At 35.5% G+C, this 18,413-nt stretch overlaps 1 protein-coding gene across 3 annotated transcripts; it reads right to left on the bottom strand.

The window, feature by feature from the left end:
* Positions 1-1,150: 1,150 nt before the first annotated feature.
* LOC111988702 (GABA transporter 1) lies at positions 1,151-14,707 on the bottom strand. 3 transcript variants are annotated; one of them, XM_024020491.2, is made up of 7 exons: positions 14,531-14,707; positions 14,041-14,271; positions 13,629-13,726; positions 2,903-3,089; positions 2,687-2,817; positions 2,013-2,246; positions 1,151-1,716 (listed from the first exon to the last, which is right to left on the bottom strand). In XM_024020491.2, the coding sequence occupies exons 1-7, from the start codon at positions 14,640-14,642 to the stop codon at positions 1,336-1,338; spliced, it is 1,374 nt and encodes a 457-aa protein (XP_023876259.1). In that variant the 5' UTR covers positions 14,643-14,707; the 3' UTR covers positions 1,151-1,335. The 3 variants fall into 3 exon arrangements, with proteins under 3 accessions (XP_023876259.1, XP_023876260.1, XP_065632154.1); XM_024020492.2 differs by having other exon boundaries at positions 14,149-14,271; positions 14,531-14,706; XM_065776082.1 differs by lacking the exon at positions 14,041-14,271 and having other exon boundaries at positions 14,531-14,706.
* Positions 14,708-18,413: the final 3,706 nt, after the last annotated feature.

Below are 18,413 nucleotides of genomic sequence, written 5' to 3'. Positions count from 1 at the left end.
CCCTTACACTATTTCATCGGTGGTACTTTGAGACTCATAGACGTCTGCCTCTCAAGATATATAGATCAACAACATATAGAAGAAGCACTATTTTAATCTTCGTGCACAACGAACATAACTATGTATCCCTCTCTCTAAATGACTCTATGCATGAATGAAAAAATCAAACCAAAAATAATGAACGAGGGACTCTTATTTATAGACACACTTGCACCTGATAGTGAACACACACATTGTTCCACTTTGTCATGGAAACTCACTGTAAACAATTACTAAAAAAAATATTAATTAAATACTAAACGGATTGGGCCCAATTCAATAACGTTAATAATATACTCTTGGAAGGCCCAACTCAGATCCGACAGGTGTGTCTCACATTAATTTTGGCTCAAAACATTAGCCACCCATACACCATTTTTCCAACAAGTGGAACATCAACAATGTTGCTGACCAAGGTAGTCAAAGCGTCCAAAATGATCTCGCTCAAGATCAGTTATGGTCTGTTTGGATTGAGGGAAAGAGAGGAGAAGTAGAGTAGAGTAGAGTAAAGTAAATTTAGACTAAAATTAACTTATTTTCAATCAACTCTACTCTATTTTCCTCCACTTCTCTTCCTTCCCCCTTGGGCCTTTAAAGATTGCCCGCTACTTTGGAGCAATAAGTGAAAGATATGGTGCTAGCTTGCAACAACTTCTACAGTAAAATAAAGACCTAATACGATACATTCTCCAAAACAAGTGAACAATACAAGTGAACAATAGGCATGATGAGGCTGAAAGGAAAATGGGAGATTTAGATGAAAAAAAAAAAACAAACTGTATAAAATTGGTCATTATCTCCATTCCATCACTGACATGATGTCTGAAAATCAGGAAATGTTCCCTAAAAATTTCTTTTTTTCCACTAATTTAAGCAATGGGGAGGTCTTGACTGCCAACACATTGATGTCATCTCGATCAATGTGATTCATCGCGAGTGTTTGTCATTTAGTCCAACCTTACAATCACTTGTATCATCTATAATAAATGAGTAGGATTTTAAGAATTCAACTGTCCAAACAATTTTAGAGAATTCTAATTCACTATGCTTTCTTTCTTCTATAAAAAGCTCTGTACTGTGTAATGCATGAAAATCTGTTTTTAAATGTGGCTGTTGGAACCAATACGAAATATTATAAAGCACAAGGGAAATGCAAAGTATGTTAGAACCAATAGCATTGCAGTATGGAGTGCTTCACGCATTTCTCTTAAGTTCTCCAGACATATTTCGCTGCTTAAGAATCATACATGATACATTGTTCTGGTTCTTCTACAATATCTGCTACTCTAAATATTTTTACATATTAGCAAATAAACGATATGCTTTGGCATCGACAACTATTTGTCGAATTGATGCTATTGCACCTACGGCGGCCAATGCTGTAGATGCTACTGCAATGAACGTGTTACCCCAGAATACTAGGCCACGCTTTGAGGGCTTGAAAGTCACATTGTAGACAACCATAGGGAAAATAAAATCTAGAGGAATACATCCAAATGCCCCCAGAACTGCCATTATATCTCCAAAGAAAGGTAGCATAGCCGCAATTAATGTACCTATAATCACTGATATTGACCGGGAAATCAACCTTGGCACAACGTTACGATAGGAAAATTGATCCATTTTGGGGTCTGCAAACCACTTTTCAAACACTTCATTTGTTGGTTGCAAGTAAACCTGCATTTTAACCATTGCAATATAGTAATGAAATTTAATGCTGCCATAAAAGAGTGAAGGTTCGGAAGTAGGGTTTTTTTGCTAAAGTTAGTACTAATTTTACTACCCAAAAAAAATTTATAAACCAACATGATAAAGAATATGATCGGTATTGCTTCAATAATATAGTAAACAAATCTGAATCACTTTTCTGTGACTTGTAAACATAAATTTGCAAAGTTTATATAGTTAATTTTATAATTTTTCTAGATAATCTTTATGCATTATCAAGCTAAATATTTATGAGTTGGACTTACCACTGTGACAGCTGATATTTGCAGAAGAATGAAAATATTGGTCATCAAGAGAAACCAAGTTGGTAGCAAAGGCTGTCCATTACCCATAAAATTTGAAAGAACAGTCCCCATAGCTTGATTGCCAAATGCCCAATACCCAGAGATTGCAACGCTGAAATAAGTCACGAGTATAACAGAGTAACAGACGCATAAACCTTTGATCATTTTACCCTTGACTGGAGGAGCAATAGTTGCCTGTGAAAGGAAGAAATATAAGGCAACTTAGTTCTATTTCTCACTTATAATCAATGGCATTGAAGTATTTAGAATCTAACTTTGATCAACACATCAGGAGAAAGTATTTTTGTTAACAGTTATACAAGTCATCAATGTAACAATTAACCCAATGAATGGAAAGTTGGTGAGACCAATTTTGACTAAAGAGCAGAAAATTGAATCATACGGTATATATTCATTCATTGTGCTATTAGACTTGATAGAACTGTTACAAGAGATACTTTCTTTCATACTATAATCGTAGTTAGATGCAAGTTATATCACAATTTAACTGGAATTTCAGTTTGTATATACAAGCTCAAAATAAAGAAAGGGGAATAAAATAGGATTTGTTTTTTCTTTCTTTTCTCAAATTTTTTTTTTCTTGGCAACAAATTAATGCAGGGGCAGAACTAAACCTGTATTTCAGGAATAATTCCACAGGCATATGTAGTAGCAATGATTGAAACAGCATTAACACCACCAAAAACACGATTTACTCCGGAGCTATTTAAGGAATAGTCCCTAGTAGGAGCATTCTTAGAATATCCTGTAAAAGCAGTGTATGTCTCAATGTCTGTGATATTCATATTCGGAGACATGTTTTCATGTAACTTGTGGTGCTGAAGCCTTACCGACATGTATGGTACCGGCTGTGACACAGGCACTGAAAGCAAGGCAAAGGGTTAGAGAGACAAGATTGATATGCCTCAGCGAGTGGAAGGATGGAATTTGAGCTAAAAATAGTATCAATACTCCAAAAATACTAATAAACTGGTAAAGCTTCATTGTCCCATTTGGGTTATGGAGCAAGTAAATGAACTGCCAAAAAGAAAAATTAAGAGTTAGTAACAAGAAAACTAGAGCATTTTGTATATGGAATCTGTTCTCAGAGAGATTCATTATGATCTTTTTCATTGTCTAGATTATAATCCAAATGGAGAATCTAATTTTCTTTAGACATTTCATTATTTGTTTTGAGATGAATAGCTTATCTTCTTTTACCTTATGGTGATAAAAGGATTAGTATTTGTGCGTATCAACTATCTTAATAGAAACTTTACTTTTTTTTTTCCTTAAAAAAAAGAGAGTAAAGTTTCTAGCCTAAATCAACCAAACAAAAAAGATTACTTGGTCACGAGGGATTTGATAGGTCTTAGACTCAAAAGTTACCAACAAATGAAAAAAAAAAAAAGGTTAGATAATTAGAATATATCTTAAAAGTACGTACTTTCTATAAGTGATCATATTCAACTAAAAGAGTGAATGTGACCTGTCATTCCTTTCTGGTGAATAAAAAATTCTCTTTCTCACACTTAGTATTTCAATGTATACACCATCAACTACAATACTATATGTTATATCTTTTTTTCTTTTCCTTTTTTCATTTTTAAACTTTAATTAGAAAGAAAAATAGATGTGTAATAGAATGCGATAGATGAAATATAAAATGGAATACTTTAGAGCGAGAGAGGGGAGTTTTGTTACTTTAAAGTCTAAATAAAATAATGATTGATTTCTTGTAAAAAAAAAAAAGTAAGGTATTATGATTATGCTTTGATATATGATTTCTACGGATGATTACATTCTTATCATTTTTATCTAACAAAAAATAAGTTATTTCTATCATATATGTAGATTTTTTGTGCTTTAAATTGAAAAAAGTGTCATAGATATTTCTTTTACAAGTGTGTCTATTTGGGATAATTTATTTTTATCTACTTATTTTAATTATTTAAGTCAAGTAAAAATAAAAATAAAAACTATATCTATAGTTTAAAACGGAGAAATTGTGAAGAGATTGATGGAAAAAAGAAACAGAGGAATAGAGGCAATAGGAATTTAGTAATTTTTTTTTAATTTTTAAAATTTTTTTAAAAATTTTTTAAAAATTTAAAAGTGCTAAAAGTGTTGTAGCTCAACTAAGTTACTTCTTAATTGTATTGAAAAAAAAAAGTTACTTCTTAATGTTTCAAATAAAGAAATCTAGAATTCAAAATCTCATTCTCCCATAATAGATTTTTAAATAACAGACTTCTTAGAATAAAAAAAAAAAAAAAAAAATATTATAGCCATAGTAGTTTTAACCTAGTGTAAACCAACTAACCAAAACATTCTCGCTTAATAATGGCCCGTTTGGTAAAAAATTTCTAGTAACGTTATTTATATTTTTTAGAAATACGTGTGGGTGAAAAAGTGTGAAAATATATGTAATGTTGCATTGGAAACTGTTATTTAAACAACGATAACAAAGGGGCCCTAAAACTTCTCCATTACACTAACGACATCTTCAACCACCTAGCATCTCAACTCAAATTACCTCGGCAATAAATCACTTCTCTATTACACATGGGATTTAGAGCACATCTAGCAACCAACAAGGGTCTCTGACTCTCCTCTACTCTACCCATACTTAACATTCAAAGCTTTTGAGAGCTAAGATGCTAGCTTAAAAGCTCCCCTGTGATGCAGAGTGTGTTTAGCAAGACCCTATAAACCCATAGATCAGCTATCAAGAGTCCCTCACAGACCAAAAGTTTTGTGAGTCTTCCAACATTTTATCCAAAAAAAAAAAAAAAACCTTATGGAGTCCATTATTAAGTTATCTGTTTGTTTGTTTGTTTGTTTGTTTGTTTTTTTTTTTTTTTTTTTTTTTAATTTAAAATAATATTTTAATAATATATTTTTTTTCTTGGCAAGAGGGCAAACTAATCTAAAAATCCAGTTTGGCTTGCAAAAGCAAAATCCATGAACCCAAAAAAGTGAAAAGAGAAATTGAACAACCAGCTTTACAGGTGTGTGTGCACCCTTTCACGTTTACCTTATTTTGATTATAAGAAAAGAAAACTATTTATGCGTTTCACACAACACCACCATTCACTTCATATAAATCTTAAGTCTTATCTTCAGCTAGAGTTAATCACTGAAATACGATTAGCCGTCAAGTCTCTAGTACGCTTCCTCAATATTTCCAAACAATGGCCCTGACTTCATCAAGTTGCACCTCAAGTGCTCCATCGAGACCAATAAAGATCGAACCTTCATCCTCAAGGAACATGACTTCTATCCAACCAATCGTTACTTCTCTGTCCCTTTCCTGGACAACCATAATCGGTTTGGCAAGGCCGTGCAAATTCCCATGCCACTATGCTGCCCAAATTACAAAACCAATATCTTGGACTATTGCCTCTATTTGGTTTGCAATCACCTCTGGGATTTAGAGATAGCAATTTGGAATGCATTGATTAGAAAGTACAAGAAATTGCCAAGTGAACGGTTCTGGAAGGCCCATTTTTGCATTCAGCCATGATCCACGTGATGATGATTATAAGGTGGTGAGTATAGTTGAATTTTCTAAAGGCGATATGCCGCTATTAAACTTTGAATTCAAGGTGTATAGCCTTAGATCACATTGTTGGGAAAAAAATTGAAGAAGAATTTCCAATGAAGGAGTGCTCCATATGTTCGAGTTCGGCATCCTTGAATGGAGCTATACATTGGTTAATTGCTCCTCCATGTGGTCCTGCATATTCACCGCGACCGGAGTCTCTTCTTGCTTTTGATCTTGCCACTGAGAAATTCCAGGTCTATAAGACGCCAGTTCTACCCAAAAACATAAATTGGCTGATGTCTTTGGTAGTTTTGGGAGGATATCTCTGTTTTATAGTGACTTCTTTCTTGAAGTATAATGATGTGTGGTTGATGAAAGAATATGGGGTGGAGAGTTCTTGGACTCGGATTTATAAAATTAAGCAAGGTGCGGTGCCTTGGAATTTTCATTATTGCAAACCTCTAATATTTTCCAGGAATGGCAAGAAAGTTAAGTTGAAAGAGGGGCATGAGGGCGGTGCTAATCTTGTTTGGTATGACATAAAATAGAAAAGAGGCAAGAGGATTGAGATTCAGAATTTGCCTAGTGATTTTAGCACGGCAGTTTGTATTGGAAGCCTTCTCCTACTTGATGATGGTGATAATGTTGCAGAAGAAGAGAGATAAGAGGAAGAATAAAACTGCGGAAATTTAATGAATTTGTTATTATTTGCTTAATTTGTCAGTCTCAGTATAACTATCTTCTAGATCATATCCATGTAATTTCTGTAGTTTGATATAGTCTGTTTGTGTTGTAGAGGTTCAAGCCTTTTGATCCTCTATTCCTCTGATTTGTTGCAGTTGTGTTATGTTTTTCTTTTAACAATATCCGCTGAATTATGAGTAAAAATTATTTCCTGGTTTGGATTTATATGGCTCCATTGTGTGTGCTTGGAGTAGAAGTTTGTATTTAGATAGATGAAAGTCTATAAGAATCATAATCTGCAGTAGATGACTTAGCAAATATAAATCAAGAAGGATAAAGAGGTGATCTTATAAAAATAGTTCAGTAAAACATAATGTTTTCTACCCATATATAACTAAATTAGTCTTAAAAAAAAGTTGTTTGCGACTTTAAAAAGCTATTTATAACCATATATTTTTTAGATCCAAAACAAATCCCCTTAATAAAAAAGTCCATGGACGGTGATTGCCTTAAAAACATTTTACACACGTGTGAGTATGGATGTGTTTGCATGTGCGACTAAAAGTGGAGATGGAATCTTGACTTTTCTTTATTATTGTTGTGTAGATAGTACCCCAGGACTCCAATCAAAGCAGAAATTAAATAACAAGCACACACAAAGAACACAAGAGTTTACGTGGTTTGGCAAACTGCCTATCTTCACGACGACGACGGAGAAATTTCACTATAAAAAAATAGAGAAATACAATAGAGCACAAGAACACTCTCAAGAAACTCAAATCCCAATTACACCCAAGCACTCTCTCACAAAAACAATAAGAATAGAAGCTGGCTGCCTCTCTTTTCTCTATTTTCTCTCATGCGGCTGCTACTCACTAGGTTAATTGGAATAATCTCTATTGCCCTTTCAACACAAACCTAATATATATATATATATATATATGTCATTGGTCGGCTGTTACTAGGAATTGTCTTCCTTGTTGTATTCGGTCATCCTTGATCGACTTACAAGAATGGGCTTGGGCTTCAATGGCAATTCAAGCCACCCATGTCAACAAATCTCCACCTTGGCTTGAATTGATCAAGCTACACGAGCAAACTCCTCCATCGCCTCCACCTTAGCCCCTTAAGGGCTCACAAGTTGCAAACACCAATCAAGTCTAAGCAGAGGCATTCTCACTAGTGAGAATCTTTGACAAAGAAATATCACCAGACGAAACCCATTATCTGATCTTGTGATACCGCACAGCAATATGCTTTGTTCTTGCACGATATACTTGATTCTTCGCCAAATGAATTGCACTCTGACTATCACAATGTAGCACCATGCTATCCTGCTTGAAACCAAGCTCATTAACTAGTCCACTAAGCCAAATGGCTTCTTTTCCTGCCTCTGTCATCGCCATATATTCTGCTTCTGTTGTGGATAAAGCAACTACATCTTGTAATGTAGACTTCCTACAAATTAGGCCACCAGCAAATCTAAACACATAGCTTGTTGTGGACTTTCTAGAATCAAGGTCCCCTACATAGTCGGAATCCACATAACCCACAGATTCTTTACTAGCTCTTTGATCAAATAGGATACTGAAATCACAAGTGCCTATAAGATATCTAAAGATCCACTTTATTGCATTCCAATGCTCTTTGCTTGGATCTACCATATACCTACTAACCACACTGACTGCATGAGAAATATCAGGCCTAATGCACACCATCAAATACATGAGACACCCAACTGCATTCGCATATGGTACTTTAGACATATACTCTGACTCCTCATCTGAACTTGGACACAACTGTGAGGACAATTTAAAATGGGTAGAAAGCGGTGTACTAACAGGTTTTGCATCAAGCATACTAAACCTTTCTAACACCTTCTTAAGATATCTCTTTTGAGATAACCATAATTTACCAGCCCCTCTATCTCAGTGAATTTCTATCCCAAGGATCTTCTTGGCAGCTCCAAGATCCTTCGTGTCAAATTCACTACTCAACAAAGACTTCAACTTCACAATTTCTTCCTTACTCTTTGCAACTACTAACATGTCATCAACATATAGAGCAAGAAATATATAAGAGCCATCAGCAAGTACTTTAAAATAAACACAACAGTCATACTCACAGCGCATGTACCTATGTGTGACCATGAATGAATCAAACTGTTTGTACCATTGCCTGGGAGACTGCGTCAAGCCATATAATGATCTCTTCAATAGACAAACATAATCTTCCTTGCCAGGTTTTTTGAAGCCTTCAGACTGTTGCATGTAAATCTCTTCTTCTAAATCTCCATGGAGGAATGCGGTCTTCATATCTAGCTGCTCTAACTCCATGTCATGCATTGCCACAAATCCTAGGATTACTCGAATTGAGGTGTGCTTCACAACTGGTGAAAAAATCTCATTATAATCAATTCCTTCTCTCTGTGAGTAACCCTTAGCCATTAACCGTGTATTGAATTTTTCACGTTCCTTTTTTGACAATGCTTCTTTCTTGCGGAATATCCACTTGCAACCAATAGACTTCTTTCCCTTGGGCAATTTCACTAATTCCCAAGTCTTATTCTTTTGTACTGACTCAATTTCTTCGGACATTGCTACAAGCCATTTATCATTATCTTTCCTATTTGTAGCTTCCTTGAAAGTGAATGGATCTCCATCGCTGGTTACGAGAGCAAAACTAACCATGTCCTCAAAGCCATATCTCTATGGTGCTTTGTGAACCCGCTTCTCTCTACCTTTAGCAATTGAATAAGGCTCTTCTTGTTGCTATTGTGGATCAATCTCAATATCCCCCTTATCACTGGGTGAATTATTCTCGTCAAACTCCACCTCAACAGTTAATTTCTCTTGTGTACTATCATCACAAGTCTTTGCTTCATTTTGTTTCATCATAAAGGCTTCATCAAATATGACATCTCTCCTGGTCACTGTTTTCTTTGAGATTGGATCCCAAAGCCTGTAGCCTTTAACACATTTTTCAAGACCAAGAAATATACATTTTCTTGACTTCGAATCCAATGTAGAACACTCTCCACTCTGCACATGCACATAAGCTGAACAACCAAAGATTTTTAGACTCGAATAATCAACTGGTCTACCTAATCAAACCTTTTCTGGAATCATGAAATCTATGGCTGATGATGGAGATCTATTAATAATGAAACTTGCTGTGTTAACGATCTCTGCCTAGAACACTTTAGGCAACCCTGCATTCAATTTCATGCATCTGGCTCTTTCTGCTAAGGTTTTGTTCATTCTCTCTGCAACTCCATTCTGCTGTGGAGTTCCTTTAACTGTGAAGTGACGAGTAATGCCTTCTAATTCACAAAATCTTATGAATTCTTTATCTCTATATTCTAGTCCATTATCTGTTCTAAGATATTTTATTTTCCTGCCAGTCCGATTTTCAACCCGTGCTTTCCACTTTTTAAATATGTCAAACACATCAAACTTATACTTCATAAAATAAATCCATACCTTTCTAGAGTAGTCATCAATGAAACTGACGAAATACTGAGTACTGCTATGAGAAGAAACTGATACTAGGCCCAAAACATTTGAATGAATGTAGTTAAGAACACCCTTACTTGTATGAAAGCCTGTCTTGAAACTGACTCTATGCTGCTTCCCATACACACAATACTTGCAGAAGTCTAGCTTGCATGTCTTCACCCTTTTCAATAAATTTCTCTTGTACAATTCTAACATACCACGTTCACTACTATGGCCAAGTTGCATATGCCATAATTTTGAGTCGTCAGTGCTGGACTCCACCAGAGTGGTGACTGCAACTCTTCCTACAACTGTGTTCCCAATCAATCTATAAAGCGTGCTTACTTTCTGTCCCTTCATCACCATCAAAGCACCTTTGGTAATCTTCATGATTCCATCCTTTGATGAGTATGAATGGCCTAAATCATCTAATACTCCTAACGAAATTAAATTCTTTCTAAGATCTGGAACATGTCTGACATTACTAAGAACTCTCACAACTCCATTAAACATCTTGATCTTCACGGTACCAATCCTAATAACTGGGCATGTAGCATCATTACCCATTTGGACTATACCACCGTTGTAAGGCTTATACAAGTCAAACCAATATTTCTTTGGAGTCATATGATATGATCATGCTGAATCTAAAACCCAAGATTCCAATAGAAAATTGTTACCTGATGAGATTCAAAGTAAATTTGCACCAACTTCACTGTCATCAATGTTTCTTCAACAACACTAGCTGATTCTAGGGGCTTCTTTCCATTCTTGTAGTGCCCTTCCTTGTGACAATAAAAGCACTATACATCTTTCTTTGCACATGATTTAGACTGTGATCTGTTCTTGTTGGAGTTTCGTCCTTTTGACCTACTTCTGCCTCTATTGCTTGACTTAGACTTTATAATAAGTCCATCAGCTTGAAAACCATCACCGTCTTGCTTCATCTTTATGTGTGACAAGAGAGCACTAGTCACCTCCTCGAGTACTATAGTCTATTTCCTGAACATCAACGTAGTCACTAAATAATCAAAAGAAGTAGGAAGCAACGCTAATAAGAGTACTTTATCTTCATCCTCATAATTCACCCCAAAACTTGATAGTTGGGTGTTCAACATGTTAAATGTGTTGAGATGCTCCAACAGATCTGAACCTTCCTTCATATGCAAACTATACAGTTGCTTCTTCACGTACAACTTGTTTGTCAGATTTTTTCTCATATAAAGACCTTCTAGTTTTTCCCACACCTCCTTTGCGGTCTTTGCTACTAGGATGTTGTGAATGACCTCATCACCTAGGTTGAGATGAATAACGCTAGCTGCTTTCTCATCCATCTCTACCCATTCTACATCCTTTATCGTTTCTGATTTCTTCTCCTTCCCAAGCAAGACCTTGTGAAATCCTTGTTGAATTAGGAGATCCTTCATCCGCCTTTGCCAAAGAGAAAAATTTCCCTTACCACAAAACTTTTCTACATCATAATTTGTGCTTGACATCTTTATTGTGTTCAAAGGATTGAATCCTAACCTGGCTTTGATACCACTTGTTGTGCATATAGCACCCCAGGACTTCAATCAATAACAGTAAATAAGCGAAAATTAAATAACAAGCACACACAAAGAACACAAGAATTTACGTGGTTCAGCAAACTGCCTACCTCCACGGTGACGACGGAGAAATTTCACTATAAAAAAATAGGGAGATACAATAGAGTACAAGAACACTCTCAAGAAACCCAAATCTCAATTACACCCAAGCACTCTCTCACAGAAACAATAAGAATAGAAGCTGGCTGCCTCTCTTTTCTCTATTTTCTCTCATGCGGTTGCTGCTCACTAGGTTAATTGGAATAATCTCTATTGCCCCTTCAACACAAACCTAATATATATATATATATATATATGTCATTGATCGGCTGTTACTAGGAATTGTTTTCCTAGTTGTATTTGGTCATCCTTGACCTACTTACAAGAATGGGCTTGGGCTTCAGTGGCAATTCAAGCCACCCACGTCAACAATCGTGCATTCAAGCTTTTCAGCATATGGGTTTTTTAGTGCTTTTGTCTTTATTTCTTTCAGTTTGATTAATGGATGGAAAAATGGGAGGATAGAAAATTGGGAGAGAATAGAAAGGTGGAGGGATAGAAGAGATTTTAATTCTCTCATGGTGTTTGGTTGAGGTGTGGAAAAATGAAAGTATAAAAAACTCTTTTGTTTGGTTGTGAAGAAAAAAAGAAAGGATTGAAAACATTATTTGTAGAAATTTACTCTAAAAAAAAAAAAAAAACTAGAGTTAGGGTATCAAAATAGATGCTAAATGTTAACTTAAAGTGAAAAAAAAAAAAATAAAAAAAATAAAGACAAACTAATGTGAAAGCAATGGGGGAAGGAGTGGGGGTAGAATGTTAATTACCATTAGCTCCCTCTCTTGTCCCCAATCATCTCTCAAAAGGATCTAGATTCTGTCTAGTGGCCAGTGCCATTAGACACATTGGATTGTGGACACGTGTCCAAGACTGGACACGTGTCCGTATCTTGACGGGTCCAGTGGCCAATGGCCATTGGAGAGAGGTTGAACCCCTCTCAAAATTGTGGCGGCTGGAATTTGATGGGCATGGGGAGAAAACTGTTAGGCCCCACCACTTTCTCCCCTTTCCCTCCCAATTAAACAATTCTCTCTCCCATTTCCTATCCCTTGGTTTTCCACTGAACAAAACGGACTAGTGTAGTATAGGTTTTCTATATCAAGGTATCCTACAAGTGAGATAGAGTCCAATAAAAGTGAAGCAAGTGAATGCACTTCCAAGTGCTTGAATAATCTTGGTTAAAATCAAAAGTTTTGTAACTCGCACATCCTTGTGCTTTTAACAAAGACATTCAAGTTTTGAATGCCTCATACTCCAACTATCAAATTATCAAAAAATAAAATAAAATAGAGAGAATAATCTTAGTTATTGGAGATGCTTACTAATAAATTTAAGTAGAGAATCAATTAAGTATCCCCAATAACAAACTATATAATTAATTTAATCACATATCCCAAATTGAATAAGGAAAAATATTATTTTACACCCATTTACCTTCACTATTTTATATCAATGTTCACAACTAGCCTCATCACATGCAATAAGTTTTTTTTTTTTTTTTGGGTCCAGTGTCATAATTTCCCCCCTTTTTAAATTTTTTATTTTGGATAAGTTTGTTTGTTTGTTTGTTTTTTTTTTTTTGATACAAGGATATAATTTCTACTCTAACACAATCTAAGTGTATTTGTGTGTAAAACTCCCTCCTGGAGATTGGACCTCCTGGGGATTGGAACTCCGGCCATTGCCCCCTACATCTCACAAGCACTTATACTTGTAGAGTGACCACCGCATCAAAAGTGTGCGGTGATAGATAAGTTTGTTTTAAAAACATGTATTAGTAGGAGAATATCCTATTTTGTAGCTATTTTAAGTGAAGTTGGAGATATATTTTTACCTGATTGTCCTTAAGTTTTTTCCTTGTTAAACAAAAGGTTTAGAGATATTTCTGAACCACATAAAAGTCTAATTCAAAAAAAAAAAAAAAAATTCTCTTATAAATAGTATAGATTAATAGGGATATGTTTAAATTTTAAATTGTTTACATTTTAAAACATGAAAAAAAGTCTAATTCAAAAAAAAAAAAAATTCTCTTATAAATAGTATAGATTAATAGGGATATGTTTAAATTTTAAATTGTTTACATTTTAAAACATGAAAGTCAATATATATATATATAAATTGAATGTAAGAGTATCAGTTTACCAAAAAAAAAAAGAATGTAAGAGTATCATAATAATAACCATAGTAAACTGACACAACTGACCTTAAGGCTCTGCCCTCCCAGAAGGCTGCCAGCCACAACTGCGCCATAGCATATCCCAAATTGAAGCGGCCCAACAACATACTTGCCCCATCTTGGTCCTGCCAATGCCAACATATAAATCTCGGACAATTTCGCATCAGTTACCAAAGCCTCAATTACACAGAAGAAAATATATGAAAGAGAGGGAGTGCATAAAACTTAAAATATTTTCATTATAAAGCCAGCAAGAAAAGATAGATCATTAAGTATTGGTTCTTTTTCCAAATCAAACTTCACTTGAAGTCTTCAAAAGGGTTCATTTTTCTTTTTAATTCTTTCTCTAATCTTGAACATGGAAAAAAAGTTAGTATAAAGAAGGAAATGGCATATATGAGCATTGAGCAGTGTACAAAATATAATCAAATACGCCTACCTAAAACTTCACTAGCCACGTCCCTAAACCGCAGCTGGCGCTGACCAAGTTGTGCATGGTGTTCCAAAACAGCAGATAGAAGATTGTAGGAATAGAAAGTTACTAAACCTGCAAGGATTAAGCATGCAACTCCTCCAACCCAGCCTAGTAAGGCTAGAGCAAAGGGAAGACTCAGAAGCACCGGTGCTACGATTGATGTGGTTAAATGGTATCCACAGTGCAACCATGATCCTAATGATACCACAAATTTACACCAATCCTTAGAATATTACATAGTTTAGGACCAATCATTAATCATGTTTAGAATAAATTAAAGCATGAAGCTAGAAAGTACAGAATAAAAAAAAGGGAAAATTTGTCATGTACTATTGCAACAGGTGAGGTTCTATATCTACAGGTCAATGTTCTCTTAGAATGGTCATGAAGTCCTAAAATGAAAGCATTTGAAAGATCTGTTGGGAATAGGGGAAAAAGAAAAGAACTTACAAACCTTTGGATTTGAGGACAAACAACGCTCCAGCATCGAGCTGTTTGGGAGGGTGAACGCCATTTTCCTTGCCAAATATGGAATCACTGGAGGAGTCTGCAACTACAGCTGCCATCTCTCAAGAGCTAGTTGAATGAGTGGTATACCATTTGTGCAATAAAATTCTAGTATAGGAGGGTAATGACAAATGAAGATATATATATATTTTTTTGATAATCGACAAATGAGGATATTAATGTATTAGAAATGATATAAAAAAATTGGCACTGTTAGTCAATTGGGTCACTGTAGGCTGCTAATAAAAATTGATAATCATGTCATGTTTGACTCAATGTAGGGAGAACATGAGGTGGTATATCCTGTACTACCTCACAAGGAGGCGGGACCCACACACTGTGGGGCCCACCTTTTTGTGAGGTACCCGGCATGTATGCCGGGTAGTCGGTACAGGATACACAAAATCAAGGAGAACATGTGACATAGACTTTATGTACTTATCTAGTGTAGTTGATAGCTGAATCAGTGGTATACCATTTGTGCAATAAAATTCTAGTATAGGAGGGTAATGACAAATGAGGTTAATGTATTAGAAATGATATAAAAAATTGGCACTGTTAGTCAATTGGGTCGCTATAGGCTGCTAATAAATATTGATAATTGATAAGAGAAAAAATAGTATTTACTCAAGTTGGGACGTAAGCTGACGGTATAGGCAAAGCCGACAGTCTTAAGCTGACGGTTGTGATTACAGCTGTTAGCTTCCGTTAGTCAGTTGGCAGAGATTTGATTAACAAGCAAAACACACATGAAGGTTGATGCCACAGATAAGTTGACGATGATAATGCTAAAGGGAATGGGATAAAGTCGACGACTCTGATATGAACTTGCCTTGGCCTACACGCCTGGATATATAAAGAAATGCCTTGCATCCCACGATTGGTGTTAGTCTCCTACAAGGAAAGGATTCAGTAATATACGCTCACAGAGATTCCTATAGGGAAAAGACTTCTAGTCCAAGGAGGAGAGGTCAACCCTCTACTACTATAAAAGCCCCAATACCCTAACAAATCGAGGTACGCATAATTAACCTCTCTCTAGCACTCTAGAGTTGTAAGAAGTTCTAACTTGACATTTGGAGGGTATTTGGCCGGCACCACACCGGTGTTCTCTGTTGGGTCTTCTCTTTTTGTCGTGCAGGTGACTTCTCGAGTGCGCGAGCATTGTGTGGCTCACTGGTGATATTTCTAGCATCATCAATAATCATGTCATGTTTGACTCGATGTAGGGAGAACATATGACATTTATGTACTTATCTAGTATAGTTGATAGCTATTTTGGAAGATAGCCAAGTGCTCACGTGCAAAGAGCCAACTAATATACTAGCTACTACATTTTTATTCAGGACTTATATGGTTTTTTTACTTTAAAAAAAAAAAAAATCACTTTTAAAGACTTTATGGGATCATTAATGACATAAACATGGACTAAACTATAATATTCATCGTTAGCTTTTTGAGTAGGAATAATTGTTCAAGTATAGAATAAGAACAAACCTCTTTTCTGTAATTGACTCACATATATAGTTGCTAAATGACTTGTATGCAAGAGGAATTAGTGGTGGAGCTAGGATTTCAGTTTAGGGAACAAGAACAAAAGAAAAATTAATCTAAAAAAATATTAATAGATGTTAATGACAAAAAATAAATAATTGGTGATTTCAAACCCAGAGGTTAAGCGTACTTTGGCAACTTTATGTAAGGTAGAGTTTGGTTTTTTGGGATCACTAGCCACGTCCCTAAACCGCAGCTGGCGCTGACCAAGTTGTGCATGGTGTTCCAAAACAGCAGATAGAAGATTGTAGGAATAGAAAGTTACTAAACCTGCAAGGATTAAGCATGCAACTCCTCCAACCCAGCCTAGTAAGGCTAGAGCAAAGGGAAGACTCAGAAGCACCGGTGCTACGATTGATGTGGTTAAATGGTATCCACAGTGCAACCATGATCCTAATGATACCACAAATTTACACCAATCCTTAGAATATTACATAGTTTAGGACCAATCATTAATCATGTTTAGAATATATTACAGCATGAAGCTAGAAAGTACAGAGTAAAAAAAAAAGGGAAAATTTGTCATGTACTATTGCAACAGGTGAGGTTCTATATCTACAGGTCAATGTTCTCTTGGAATGGTCATGAAGTCCTAAAATGAAAGCATTTGAAAGATCTGATGGGAATAGGGGAAAAAGAAAAGAACTTACAAACCTTTGGATTTGAGGACAAACAACGCTCCAGCATCGAGTTGTTTGGGAGGGTGAACGCCATTTTCCTTGCCAAATATGGAATCACTGGAGGAGTCTAGAACTACAGCTGCCATCTCTCAAGAGCTAGTTGAATGAGTGGTATACCATTTGTGCAATAAAATTCTAGTATAGGAGGGTAATGACAAATGAGGATTTTTTTTTTTTTGATAATCGACAAATGAGGATATTAATGTATTAGAAATGATATAAAAAAATTGGCACTGTTAGTCAATTGGGTCACTGTAGGCTGCTAATAAATATTGATAATCATGTCATGTTTGACTCAATGTAGGGAGAACATGAGGTGGTATATCCTGTACTACCTCACAAGGAGGCGGGACCCACACACTGTGGGGCCTACCTTTTTGTGAGGTACCCGGCATATATGCCGGGTAGTCGGTACAGGATATACAAAATCAGGGAGAACATATGACATAGACTTTATGTACTTATCTAGTGTAGTTGATAGCTGAATGAGTGGTATCCCATTTGTGCAATAAAATTATAGTATAGGAGGCTAATGACAAATGAGGTTAATGTATTAGAAATGATATAAAAAATTGGCACTGTTAGTCAACCCTCTGCTACTATAAAAGCCCTAAGTACACATAATTAACCCCTCTTTAGCACTCTAGAGTTGTAAGAAGTTTTAACTTGATCTTGGAAGGGTATTTAGCCGGTACCACACTGGTGCTCTTTGTTAGGTCTTCTCTTTTTGTTGTGCAGGTGACTTCTCGAGTGCACGAGCATTGTGTGGCTCACTGGTGATATTTCCCGCATCATCAATAATCATGTCATGTTTGACTCGATGTAGGGAGAACATATGGCATTTATGTACTTATCTAGTGTAGTTGATAGCTATTTTGGAAGATAGACAAGTGCTCACGTGCAAAGAGCCAACTAATATACTAGCTACTACATTTTTATTCAGGACTTACATTGTTTTTTTACTTAAAAAAAAAAAAAATCACTTTTAAAGACTTTATGGGATTATTAATGACATAAACATCGACTAAACTATAATATTCATCGTTAGCTTTTTGAGTAGGAATAATTGTTCAAGTATATAATAAGAACAAACCTCTTTTCTGTAATTGACTCACATATATAGTTGCTAAATGACTTGTATACAAGAGGAATTAGTGGTGGAGCTAGGATTTCAGTTTAGGGAATAAAAACAAAAGCAAAATTAATCTAAAAAAATATTAATAGATGTTAATGACAAAAAATAAATAATTGGTGATTTCAAACCCAGAGGTTAAGCGTACTTTGGCAACTTTATGTAAGGTAGAGTTTGGTTTTTTGGGGGCTAATAATGGAAAAGTTGACTAATAAGTCACCCTTATTGCCACTCTAAAAAATCATACATAAGATTTTTACCTCATATGGATCCTCATTCAATTCTTTCGAAGTCATTGGATCCTTTTCCTCATTTAAGAATCTCCTCCCTTCTTTCACTTTGCCTCGAAGAGTAACTAGGATCGATTCAATCACATTTTCATTCGCCTGGAATCTGGGCTCTTCTACTTCATTTTGATCTAATTATTTTTTTTGATTCTTTTTTCCTTTCTTTTGATCTTTTCT

The sequence above is a fragment of the Quercus suber genome, unplaced genomic scaffold (genome assembly GCF_002906115.3).
Source record: "Quercus suber isolate HL8 unplaced genomic scaffold, Cork oak 2.0 scaffold_127, whole genome shotgun sequence".
NCBI lineage: Eukaryota > Viridiplantae > Streptophyta > Magnoliopsida > Fagales > Fagaceae > Quercus > Quercus suber.
The sequence above is the reverse complement of the archived record's forward strand: the minus strand, read 5'-3'. Positions and strand labels throughout refer to the sequence as shown.